The 13,090-nt window shown below is 40.5% G+C and overlaps 1 protein-coding gene and 1 long non-coding RNA gene across 2 annotated transcripts; both read right to left on the minus strand.

The window, feature by feature from the left end:
• Window positions 1-980: 980 nt before the first annotated feature.
• LOC135493692 (uncharacterized) lies at window positions 981-2,826 on the minus strand. Its single transcript, XR_010448273.1, has 4 exons — window positions 2,611-2,826; window positions 2,184-2,259; window positions 1,906-1,976; window positions 981-1,685 (listed from the first exon to the last, which is right to left on the minus strand). It is a non-coding gene; the product is annotated as an uncharacterized LOC135493692 (long non-coding RNA).
• Window positions 2,827-4,324: 1,498 nt separating this feature from the next.
• Window positions 4,325-4,924, minus strand: LOC135494032 (putative nuclease HARBI1). The gene has a single exon (XM_064781783.1). It carries the CDS (start codon window positions 4,922-4,924, stop codon window positions 4,325-4,327), a length of 600 nt encoding a protein of 199 aa, XP_064637853.1.
• Window positions 4,925-13,090: the final 8,166 nt, after the last annotated feature.

Raw genomic sequence — 13,090 nt, forward strand, 5'->3', positions numbered from 1 at the left:
GTAAATGTACATGGAGTTTTAGATAAAATCATTTGCTAGTCTTTATTCATATCACCCATTGTCGCTGCATTTGCAGGTGTCCACATCGAGGAGTAGATGATGTCACTACATGTACCAGGGTTTGTACTTTCATATACAGTGGACCTACTTTTTGTGGACACCTTTCTATTGAGGACAACCTCTTTAATAAGGACAGTAGTTTTTGGTTCCAAATTGGTTGTTTCCATTCAACTCGACTTCTCAGATTAGGACACCTCTCTGTTAAAACAGCACTTTTCAGTCCCTGGGGCATTTCTGGAAATTTCATGCTATAGAGCAATTAGTTCAGCTAAGTGACAAGAACAGTACTATAAGACGGTTTTAAAAAGTTAAAAATTATTTATTTAAATGACATATGAATGGTTCAGCAGTAATTGGCAGTGTGCATTATGTAATGAAATATGATTTACATAATATAACATTTTTGTGACAAATAGTACAGATGATGGATAAATCGATACAGTGGATAGCTGTTAGAATATGCAATACATGCAATAGCATTTGTTTTTATTGAGATTTTGCGAGAACCAAGTGGTATTTTGACAAGATAATTGAAAGCCAATAACACTACAAGAACATGACTTCAATACATTGACATTGTAGTACCGGTACTTGGTATACTAAAAATATTCAAAGATGGGTATCTTGAGTTAAATGTCAAAGTACAAGATGTATGAATGAAGGAGGCACTCGGGTAAGAAATGGTGTCGCTAATGAAAGATTAGAATTAAGACATATCTCTGTATTTCATGTGGTGTACTGACAAATTGTGCAGTTTGTTAGCAATTTTGTACATAGTTGGTGTGTCATGTTTATTCATACATCTTGCTATATAAAAGCGAGTGAGAGAGGCATTGTGACATTAGAGTGTTGTATATATCTATAGAATATGTGACCCGTCACAGCAAAACCAGGTACATGTCGCACAGAACATGAGCCTAAATGACACCAGGAGATAATGGAAGAAATTGATGTGCTCATATTTTACAAAAGGCAGACAATAGATAAATGAACAAACAGTCCGTCTCAACCTGCCAAGCTCAGAGCGACATGTGCCTGGTTTTGCTGTAACGGGTCACATATACAAAGTTTACATAAAACAAGATTTGTATGTTTATTTAGGAGGAGTACAAAAGTTGTATATAAAATGCCGACTTCATAATGATTTATAGGACACAAAATTTGACATGACAGCATTTTATAAAATATGAATAATCTATAATGAGAATAGTTTTGTAGCACCAATGATTTGAAAAAACTGAATTTATTTATTGCATGAATAGAAACACAAAAAACAGGATGATTACATGACTGTCACATGCGTGAAATATATTGTCATGGATGGGCATTGGGAACAAAAAGAATTGCTGTTATCAGCTGCATTGGTAGCGATTGCTTTAGCTGATTTTCAGAAACTGACAGGAATGAGAATGTTGATATAGTGTTAAAAAAATATTTTTATAACATACATTGCATTCAAATAACACTAAGAAGTAGACGAGTACTAATTTCGCACACTTGAAAATATATGGACATTGACTGTCACTGGTAGTGGTAGTAGAGTAATTACATGCCATCAGCAGCACTAATTCAGACAGTTTTCGCTGTGCTTCAGTAACTGACTGGAATGACTAAGTTTGATTGTGCTGAAATGATACATAATAACGTACATTGCATAAACAAAATGATTACAAGATTTGTTCTGTCTTGAAATATATGGACAGGGACAGTCACTGGAAGTTTGACATGCCATCAGTTGCACTGCTCCCGACAGTTTTCACTGTGCTTCAGTAACTGACTGGAATGACTAAGTTTGATTGTTCTGTATTTGCCTCCATTTGGATTTTGTGAACAAAAGTTACTAACCTTGTGTAATTGAAGTGTCGAATTCGCCTTGGTCGAAATGATAATACAGTAAATAAATCTATTGAATGTTGCTGAAAAGAAAACATTTACTACGTTAGAAGCCATGTACATGATAACACCACCACCACCATTATCAATATCATCACAAGTCAACTGGGGAATATGTGTGATATTTGTTCAAAACTTGCGTATATGGTATTTGCAGGTCTATTGTATTGTAACATATTTTTCACTTTCAAAATTAACTTTTTTACTAGAAATTATGAATCAATACTAACCGTAAGAAGCGTATGAAATTACAGAAGGCCTTCGTCGAAAAATGTAATGTACTTGTACTCATTCGTGTCATTAAACCTGAAAGCAGCACAGCATAACAGTGAAATTACCGTGACATCAATGGATGTCAAACTAACGTAGTGACGTGAATTTGAATTCGAAGTGCACAATTTCACAATTAAGGTTTTGAACACATTGAGAACTGAAAAACTTCATACAAATGCTTTCACACCAATGATATGATTGTGGCGCTCCTGATGAGGTATCGCCCTCTGCTAAACAGCTTTGGTCGTAACTAGGGTAAATGTTTTTTTCAAGTGATATGAGCGATGCAATACCTTAGTTACCACCAGCGCCACGTAGCAGTCAATGAAGTTGTGCTGGTACCCCATTAACGTCATGCTTCAAATTTGAAGAAATTAATATTACCTTCATCAAGTACGTAATATTACACCAGGCCTTTGTCGAAAATGTAGATCTCGGAAGTCTAACTGTATAAATGAAAGAAAACATCAATGTGACAATATGGTCTACTATGTATGAGGGGGAGAACGGGTATTTTCGGGACACTGGGATGGGCCGAAAATAACTGTCGGGATTCGGGATAGACACCCTTATTTTAGCGGGATTCGAGACAAGCCGTGTTTTGCGTCACTATTCGGCTAAAATTGCTTATTGAGAAACGGGATAAGCCTTTTTTCCTAACGGGACGTCGAGACAGTTACCCCCCGTCCCTTCCCCGTTCCCACCCTCATGACATGTAGCATTGATTGTAGGCCTATTTTTACTCACTATCTATTTTTTTGTAATTGATAGGCCTACTGGTAGTATCAATGTGAAATATGCCACACGTTGGGAGCATGCAAGGCCTATAGTTATAGTACAATACACCATCATCACAATCAAATAAGTATTTCAATAATACACTGTCAACGAGAGTGAATGTTCAACCATCAATCACGTGCATTGTAGTGTACATCACATTCGAATTTCAAAACTACCACTTATTTTTGCCGTGAAACTGACCTGAGTTATCGAAACACCGTCACCCCTTCGAACGGATTACGAAAAGAGGAAGAAGCAGGTCCGCATTTATCGAAATATTGCTAAATATAATTGTCAAAATGTCGACCAAATTACCAATTAAATCACAATAAACTTATCAAATGTTCACTCATGCCTTTAGGTGAAAAAATACTGATTATCAAATGTTCACTCATGCCTTTAGGTGAAAAAATACTGATTTTTCAATCATTCTCAATTTTACAAATCACCAATCACAAAAAGAAATAATGATGCAATTACCCAAAATAGATGAGATTTGACCACTGGTATAATTCCGCCATCTTGGATATCGGCATCGTCACCACCACTTCAAATTCTAAAGTCTTATTCAGGCCTAATATGTGTCACCTGCTGTGGTAAAATGGCTTGTTTTATCAATAAATAACAAAATATGATCTTTGTAAATAAAATCGGAGATCTTCTGGTGTGTTTTTATGTGAATTTATTACGAACTATCAATGCAGCGCAGGGCAGCCATCGTGTTCTCATGCGTAGTGGCGATGCGATAGCCATCCGCGGCACTGCTTTTCAAGATGGTGGCAATTGCCCAGTGCTAGAGGCGTTGTAAGGAAAATTGAGAGCAGGCCCCTAATGAATGAACTCTCAACGATATCGATATATTTTCGTAATTCCAGCACAACTGTTCAACAATGAACGTCCACCGACAATCCCACTTAACGAATATTAATATCAATTCATATCATGTATCTTAAAACGCGTTTATTTCATTTTAAAAAGAGTTATCGAGTGAACGATGACCTCCTACCGTACCCTCGAAATAAACAGCCAAAATGACCACAAAAACACATTTTTAGAAAAAAACAGCGATTTTTACGAAATAAATGTCATCAGAGACGAAACTAGACACTAATTTAGCTAGGTATGCACAGTAATAGTACCTGAAGTGATCGATTTCAAGGAGAAAATACACTGAAAAAAACTTTTCAGGAACAGAAATAAGATCACATTGTGAATAATAATATAGCACTACAACAGGCCAGTCTAAAGACAGTGGCTTAGAAAACATTTCTCTCTCTCTCTCTCTCGGGGGGGGGGGGGGGGGGGTAGCTATAGGATGCTACTCACCTTCATGATTGCAAATGCCCTGTACATTTATTGAGTAGAAATGCTTCCTGCAGAAAAAGGCAGCCTCATACAGCATTGGGTGAGCCATGGCCTCAGCAACTTCTCTTGGTGGATAGGGGACTTGGATTTTGATGTGGGTCCCATCCACACATCCAATGACGTTTGGAAATCTGTATTTCTCCATAAATGTTTGCCTGATGTGTCTTCGCTCCCCTGCATCAGGCCACCTGATGAACCTGTCTTTTTGTTCCACCAGGGATGCAGCCACCGTATGGATGATTCTCGATACAGTCCCCTTATCTATGCCAAAAATGTCACCAACATCGTCCAGAAAAGATCCGGATGCAAAGAATTTGAGGGCGACCAACACCTGTGTTTCCACATTCAGGCTGTGATTTCTGTCCGTGTCCCTCATCAAATCATCCCTCACCAAGTCACAGATGAAATGTATGCCTTCAGAATTGAATCTGTACTTTTTCTGCAATTTTATCTCACTAAATTCCTCCAACGGCAATGGTCTGTGGCGGAAATTACGCTGAAATCTGCGATTTTGGGCTGGAAAGTCCAGGAGCAGCATCCTGTGCGCAGCCATCTTGGATGATAGAGCAGACGACAAATGCTAGCGGTGGCTTAGCAAGGAGATATCGGTGCCCCCTGGGCCCGCTAAATATGACCAGATTTAGCAGGGAGATAATGACCCGCTAAGCAAAAAAAAAATTTGAACAACCCAATTAGCGACTCGCTAAAGTTAGCAGGGGTTTATCCTGTACCTAGCCAGTCGCTAAGAGTTAGCGGGGCTTTGAACAACCCAGCCCTTCTCTTTAGCAACCTTCCATCTTTCGGGTACCGAAAGTTTGTACCACCTCCTGCAGTTGCTGACAGAATGTGTATCCTCACACAAAGGACAACTTGAGGTTGAGGAAGATTTCTTCTGTTGAACTGATATTTGTTTCTGAGTTCCAGTATCAGTTTTCGCTGCACCAGTTTGCTGTGTAGTGCTGTTCGATGTATCCGGTGCTGAGCTTGAATGTACTTGGCTTTTCTGAAATTTCTTGAAGTCCCTAGGGTTCTTTTTGGACGTCGACGTCGATGATCCTCCTTGCTTCTTTATAGGCCCCTTCAACTCGGCCATTTCCAGTCGTATCGCTATCTGGCGACTTAGCCACCTGGTGAATGTACTGAGTCCATCAACACTCGATGAAAGTAGTGTGTCTTGGTACTGTAAAAGCATCCGATCAGGTATCTTTTGGAGCACTATTGTGTACAGCGCGGAGGTGCCTATAAGTTCATGATCTTGGTTAGCCTCCTGCAGATTTGCAACTAAGTCGCACAGTTTATTTGAAAAGTCTGCGAGTTCTGTCAGATCTTCCTCTTTCAGGGGTGAAGTAGCTAAGACTAGGTCAATGTATTGCTGTAGCAAGCGTTTTTTGCCGCCATAACGTATTTCCAGTTTTTCAAGGGCCATTTGGTACTGAATGTCTGTGTAGCCCAATCTCTGAACCAATTCTAGGGGGGTTCCTGTTAAACAGTTTTTGAGCATTATCACCTTGTATTTAACTGGTACATCAGTCTGATCGACGAATATATCGAATTGTTCTCGCCAGTCCTGATAACGTCCCCTTTCACCTCCAAATTTTGGTAGAGACGGTTTCGCCATTCCCTGAAAAAATATCCTAAGATCCGTAGACCCTTCTTTTTTTGGCGATGTATCAACAGGTGTGAAAGCCTCAGGTTTGATCATTGACAATCCTACAGAAGGTGGCATTTTCCACTGGACAGGTTTTCTTTTTATCTCCGGCGGCGGTTTTCTATTTTCTATTTTCTGAGCCAATCTTTCCGGTGGTAATGTTGTGGTACAGGAGTAACCAAGTGGCTCCAAATCGACTTTACTTTCATTAAAGGTATAACTGAGTGGCACCAACATGTTGGTTTAGAAGATCTAAGTATGCATTAAGACAACAATTAATTTAAAAAAAATCGATTTCAAGCAATGTGGTTCGTTTTCTTTCAACTTTTATTCCCAAACCACGCCCATCCAATAAAAACGAAAATCTTCGGGAATCTTCGGCGATGACGACAACAAAGGAAGACCGAGCGCTCTCAGGAATATCATGGCGGTCGGTGCAGTGCATTTGCATGTGAATAGTTTCTTGAGATATCATGCGAAATATCAATTGATATGGTGAATAGATGTGTTTTGTTCGGCTGTAGTGACACGGCCGATGCATCGAGTGCTCTTTCGAAGCATTCATTCCCGAAAAAAACAGCAATTCGACGTCAGTGGGTGAAGTTTGTACAAACAACGAGAGTGGACTTCGTGGATCCGAAACCGACCAACACTTCGGCCGTAGTGTGTTCAAAACACTTCACTGACGATTGTTTTGAAGTACCATGATTATTGTTTGCTCAGGAGCAACTGCAGAATACCCGGGACACTCTGTGCTAAATGATAGGAATGTGTACATAATGTACAGAGGGACAGAGTGTACATAATCATACTACTGTCCCGGCTATTCTGTAGTTATCGAAATGTTATGGTAGTTGATAAAGTATGGAATTAGTGAAACCTTGGAAACACTGATAAACCTTGGAATATTCAATGTAAACCATGGAATCACTGTGCAAATAGCGCGGGAAATCGGGTGCGTTCGTTCCACGATTTATACCCTCCCAACTGACAGTCTCGTCCCAGCTGACTTTATTGATAGCAATTTGCCAGTTAGTTCAGAAGCCAACATTTTTAATGTAGAGGATGACGTCATCAATTGGCAATGCGCTGTGGTCGTTAAAATATTTTATTTCTCTTCAATGGAAGCAAAAATTAGTTTTTATGATTGTTTTGTATTCCATAGACGATAAAGTATTATGCTCGGTACTAGATGCACGAGATCATAGGACAAACACACACGTGAATAAAAAAACCGCTTAGAACTGGTGACGTCACAAAGATCTCTGCATCCCTCGATGCGTACTGGAAGATGTAAGAAATCGCTCACGGCGAAGGAAATTTTCATCCGCAAACTTCGGTAATAAACATACATGACTAGGCTTCTTTTATTCATCGTTTGTTATAAAATATCAGTCAATCATAGACAATTAGGCCTAGACATAGTCGTCAACCTTATCCATGCATAATGCATGACAGGCCCCCAATTTTCTCTGTATCACCCTGTATGAACAGACCGATCCGTAGTTCAAATAGGCCCCGCGTGGTGGTGGCGTATTTATAAGCGGAGCGCTATTGGTCCATATTATGGGTGTGTGGTGGGCGTGTCTTCCCATATTTGGGAGATCAGTACTGTACACTGGAGGCGAGGTACAACTGGGTTGTTCTAAAATATAGACTATATCGGATATGCGACAGATTTCTAAATTACCATAAAATTCCGATCTGATCATGTAAGAATAAGCTCCAAATGTTGATTCGTAACCACGTTAGGTTCGAATGGCATTATTTCATGTTTTTATGCATTTTAAGGAGTGTTTCCAAGGTTTATCAGTGTTTCCAAGGTTTCACTAATTCCATACTTTATCACCTACCATTTATTGTGTTGAATACTCAGGTGATGTGGGCATGTGCATGGTTATAGCCTACATATAAGCCAGGCCTGACATTGACATATTTAGCATATGCATAGGGCCTTGCACGCAGGCAGGCATGGTCTATCACTCAGTCTTGTGTGATGTGTCGTATGACTTCATTCAATGGTTATGACATTTCCACTTGGCACTCAACTATTGTACCCATCAATGTAGTTTTTTAAAGACTACATAAGCATAAGCATACATAATTATGCCAAACTGACCGCTCACATTCACATGTTAATATGTTTCTACTTGTAGGCTAGTTAGCTGGACTCCACTTCAATGAGAACAGTGGCAGGGACCAAGCCAAACTCGAGAATGGGGCAGAACAATTCAACATTTCATTCCCCAAATTCGAGAAGGGATGCTTTTCAGTGAAACGTGTTCTGACCAAGTGCACATTCAGTAAGTCTGTATTATTTTGTTCTAAAAAAATAGGCCAGGTGAAGGAATCTACGATGTTCCCCTGCGGATGAGTACCATTTCCAAAGTAATACTACAGGGTGGTCCATGAAAAGTGTCCCTAGCCAGTCTTTCAAGTGAATGGGGAAACGCTTCAAAACATCCTGTAATTAGAATGTGCTGGCAGTTTTCAAATGAACACATGTAATTTGAAATATTGACCAGCCCCTTTACCTAGGTCACCGCTGACTAATTGCTGTTCATCACCACAACAACTGTCTTTTTTCAGACTATGTGACTGAACTTCAGAAAGAGGTGTGCAGAATCATCCGAGCTGGAGAAATCTGTCAGAATGAAGAACCCCACCCCCACTTTCCAGTGCCTTCGAACATCCGGATAAGCAGGAAGCCATCAACAAATACCAGAGTGGAAAACGCTACGTGGAGCATGTGGGGAAGTGACTTGTGTTGGACTTCTAGATTCCAGTGTAAACTGTATGTGGTGGGAGCCAATTCGGTTTGACGACCATCAAGTTGAAGCTATCACAAATTGCATCCTTGGCCTTGGGCCTAGTCATCATTGATTTTGTACGGGTCCTGTTTAACAAACATAACATCACCAGTATTGGCATTTTATATGAGCAATGTATTTAAAATTTGAAACTTTAAAATTTTGTACAGATGAACAAATACATGCAACTGAACACAATATTTCTTGTTCGTCAATGTCATTGTACTTGTAGTCAGTGTCTAGTCAGAGTCCCCTTGATGAAAACCTCTGAATTCAGCATCCTCCTCGAGTCCGGGGGGGCATGAACTGTGCCCTTATCCGACTCACCGCACATGATCGCAAAACCACACGGACATCCCGCCCCAGAAACCCCCAACACCACCTCGCTAACTGTCTGTAGCTTATGTGCCGCATCCTCTTCTCATACGGCCCATCATATGCTGCCCGACCATGCTGCTGTCTGTATTGAAGCCAGGCCACCTGCAGGACATGATGGTCCAGGCAAACTGGGTGTTGGATGATACATGTCGTCCCCTCGGCCTCTATCTCTGCCATCTTGTCTTGGACCCTTTGGATCTCGTGGCAGCACGTACATTCATCCTCTTTTTGCTGGATCTGACAGTTGTCGCAGTGACACCTGAAATGATAGTAATATAGGCCTGTATTTATCATATCAGTTACAGTGACATTGTAGTCATGAGATTAATAAGCAGTGTCATGGTAGTAGTACTTGGTCGACTTTATTCACGAAGTAAGTCCACGCAACGTTAATAAGAGTACACAAATCTTTTGTGAGTTGGGATTGAACAAAAGGACACCCGCAAACGGACAATAGCTCATGCACTGCGGAAAGTCATGAGGCCTTTGTGAATATGGTATACGGTACCGGTAGGCTATAGATAGTTGGCGATGGTACTGGTAGGTAGGTAGGCTCTTCATTTATAGTGTTCAGTGGGTGACAGTGCTTGAAAATAATGGCCTCCGTCTCCAACATGCTGGGCACGGGTGTCTAGATAAAACAATAAAACTGTAATATTCCATACCAGTCAAGATTATCTCGCCTCGTTGGCCGCTGTTCTTCTTCTGCTACTACAGTACAGCTGCCTGCGCCTGTACATGCTCATGCTGATGCTGTACTTCATCTTGTTCAGGACAGGTACGGGTTCAAACATGTAGGGTTCTATCGGTCCAGGAACTGGCTCTGGATCCCCAACATCGTCGAATAACTCATCAGCATCACCACTATCGTAATCGGCAGCAAGAAATTGGCTGAGAGCAGACGATGAAGTACTGCAATCGCTACAAATTGATGAAGAATCGCTTTCGCTGTATGCATTCGCCATGTTTTGTTTGGTTCTGATATTCCTGAGATGCCTGAGATGACGTCACTTCCTGTCTGGCCGACGAGTGATTTTCGTTTTCGCAGGTGGCGGGATTTACAATTTACAAAAGCTGATTATGCTGAACCTGCTAAATCAATCATGTTGGGATATCAGTGTATACCTTATTTAGTTAGTAAACTTGCCATTGTATAAAAAGAATGGTTTAGAGAAATCAAAAGCCGTTATACCTTTAAGTAATTCCTCCTGTGTCCATAACTCAGCTTCCAATCTGGCTCTTTGAGCTTCGTCCTTTTGTTTTTGAAGTAACAACTGTTCTTTAGCATCTCGCAACCTACGTTCCCTCTCAAATCGCTGTTTTTCCTGAAATACTCGTAGCGATGCGACTTTATATTTGATCTGGGCCTCCTTCGATTTAATGGAACCTTCGCTGAGTGTTTCATCCTTGCCAGCTCCCTGCAAATGATCTTCGAAGTTTTCCTGGTCAAATGCTTCTTTCATGACACCTTCCTGGTTTCCCACCGATGTGTGGGAGACTGAATTTTGCTGAGTGTCAATATTCTCCTCAATTCGAACATGGGGAGTTGAAGACTTGACTTGTGTTTCCTGAACACTACTAGGACGTTGACTCGCCGAACTCCTTTCACTGGCAACTGAGGGAGCTTCTCCGCTTCTGATTTCCAGTGTCTCTGCAATCAGATCCTGATAATCTTCAACTACTTGCTTTGTCCTGTTGAGGAAACTTGCGCATTCATATGCATCAAGAGGCAGATCCTCTTCACCGGCTTCAAGAATTCTGTTGGTGACTTCTTTGAGGTCCTTGAATGATTTTTCTAGTCTCTGATCTAACCTTTTTAAGGTAGATTTACTTCCATTTTTCGTGATGAGGTCTTGAACTTTTTTACAATAAGCCGTAACATCCTGGCTAATGAAGTCCCGTTCTGTTCTTAAACGTTCTAATTTTGAGGAACGACTGGAGGTTTGTGATTCGGCGTCATCACTGAATTTTTGTAAAACAAAGTCTCTAAGATGGCCGGGTAGCTTAATTGGACGATTGGACCGCCTAGGCATATCCATTTCTTTGTTTAACTTATGCATCCTGTCTTTTCTCGAGAATTCAATCATGAGTTTCAAAATTGGTCAGGCGAACTTGACTATTCCTAAATTTTCCAATAGAGTTCGGGCTAGTTTACAATCCAACCACGAACTAGACTATTCCTATATTTACCGATGTCGTGAAACCAACATGAAACTATGACTAATTTTAAAAAGACCAGCGATATATCATGAAATCAAACTTGAACTGTATGGTCATGGATGACGTCACTAATTTGTCCAACTTTCATTTACTTTAATGACGTAACTCCGAGAACCTACGAAGTCCAATCAAAATGGCTTTTCTAATACTGAAGTGATAAAGCTCCAGTCCTCTGGGAGATGTGATATGAATATCATCTCGAGATAATCTATCATGTAAGCTGACTAAAATTGTCCTATCGTGTTTGTAGGTATAAATATGGGAGTTCCTCCTAGCTTCCCGCTGAATGATTTGATTATACCTTAATCTATGAATATCAAATTCCTCTCTGGGGCATGCCCTTGTACGTCTGCGGCTAACTATTTGGCAGAGTACAATACAACGAACAGATGTGTGGCTTAAAAGATAACCGCTAAAGTTGATGACTGTTCTTGCAAGATCATCTGGTAAAATGTTATTGGTCAAATAATTTGTTCCCAATTCTAACACTAGGATCTGGGGTTGAAGTCGATTTACGTGTCCTTCAATATAATTCAGTCCTGTACGGTCTGCCTGCAAGCCACCTTGCCCATGTACATATACAGAATGTCCTTGAATCCCAAGACAATTTTCATAACTAGTCGATGACGATGTCCTATTATATGACTGGTTTTGGAGATTCAGGTAATTTCTGTAGCGATTAATAAATGAATGTCCACATACTAATAATATGTTCATTTCTCGAAATCTCCGTCGATTATGCTATTTCCTATCAAATCCGGTCGGAGAGACCATGTGTTATGGCGCCACTGTGTCACTAGGACGAAAACTAAATCAAGACAAAATGTCAAACAACATAGACTTACCGAGGGAGAAAAAATCTGTTGTTATTCATTCACTCCTAGTAGAGTTCGATCCACTCTGTGTCCTTGGAGCGGTTTCCGTTTATTCTAGGGATGCCATCCCTTTATGGCAGTTTATAATAATTTGCATTGATATATACTTTAGAATCGAGAAAAAATCCAACCCGAATAAATGAACGAATGAAAATCGGCAAAGAAGCCGAATTAGTTATCAAAATTCCAAAATAAAAGGGCGGACGCAATTTAACTGTTCGCGGATCGTGTGCACACAATAAATCAATAAATCAAGTCATTAATTGTTCGAATTGAACGGATTGAACGTATAACTATAATTTCTCACAAGTTTACGGAACATAAGACGGTGGTTGGCTCCTTGCCAATTCAAATACATGAAGTACGCGAGTCGCACGGCTATAATACGTCAATAGACAGGATTAGCAGACGCCCGCCTCCGACTCCGAGAACGAGGTGATTCTCTTTTTGCGCTTTACGTCATCAACAGTGCGGGGGTTTCCCAAGTGGTCACTCGTACTCGCTCGTAAATTCCGAGTTGGACGTCCTCTATTCGTAAGTGCGCTCCCAGTGCAAATTTCTCTGTTATCATCGTAGATTCGGAGTATTTCCTGATCGTTTTTAAATGTAAATGCTTTCAAGGATATGTCAATGCCCAGCAATGTAGTTCTGGTGGAAAAAAGGTGCTCTGTATGGGCATCTTTGTTGGGTGGCATTCTCGCGATTTTTTTGCACATCGATGCGCATGCGATGCGTGTACATCATGTGTACATGCGATGCATCATGTGCATGGTAGTAGTTATCAATGG

This window comes from Lineus longissimus, chromosome 9, assembly GCF_910592395.1.
Source record: "Lineus longissimus chromosome 9, tnLinLong1.2, whole genome shotgun sequence".
Lineage (NCBI taxonomy): Eukaryota > Metazoa > Nemertea > Pilidiophora > Heteronemertea > Lineidae > Lineus > Lineus longissimus.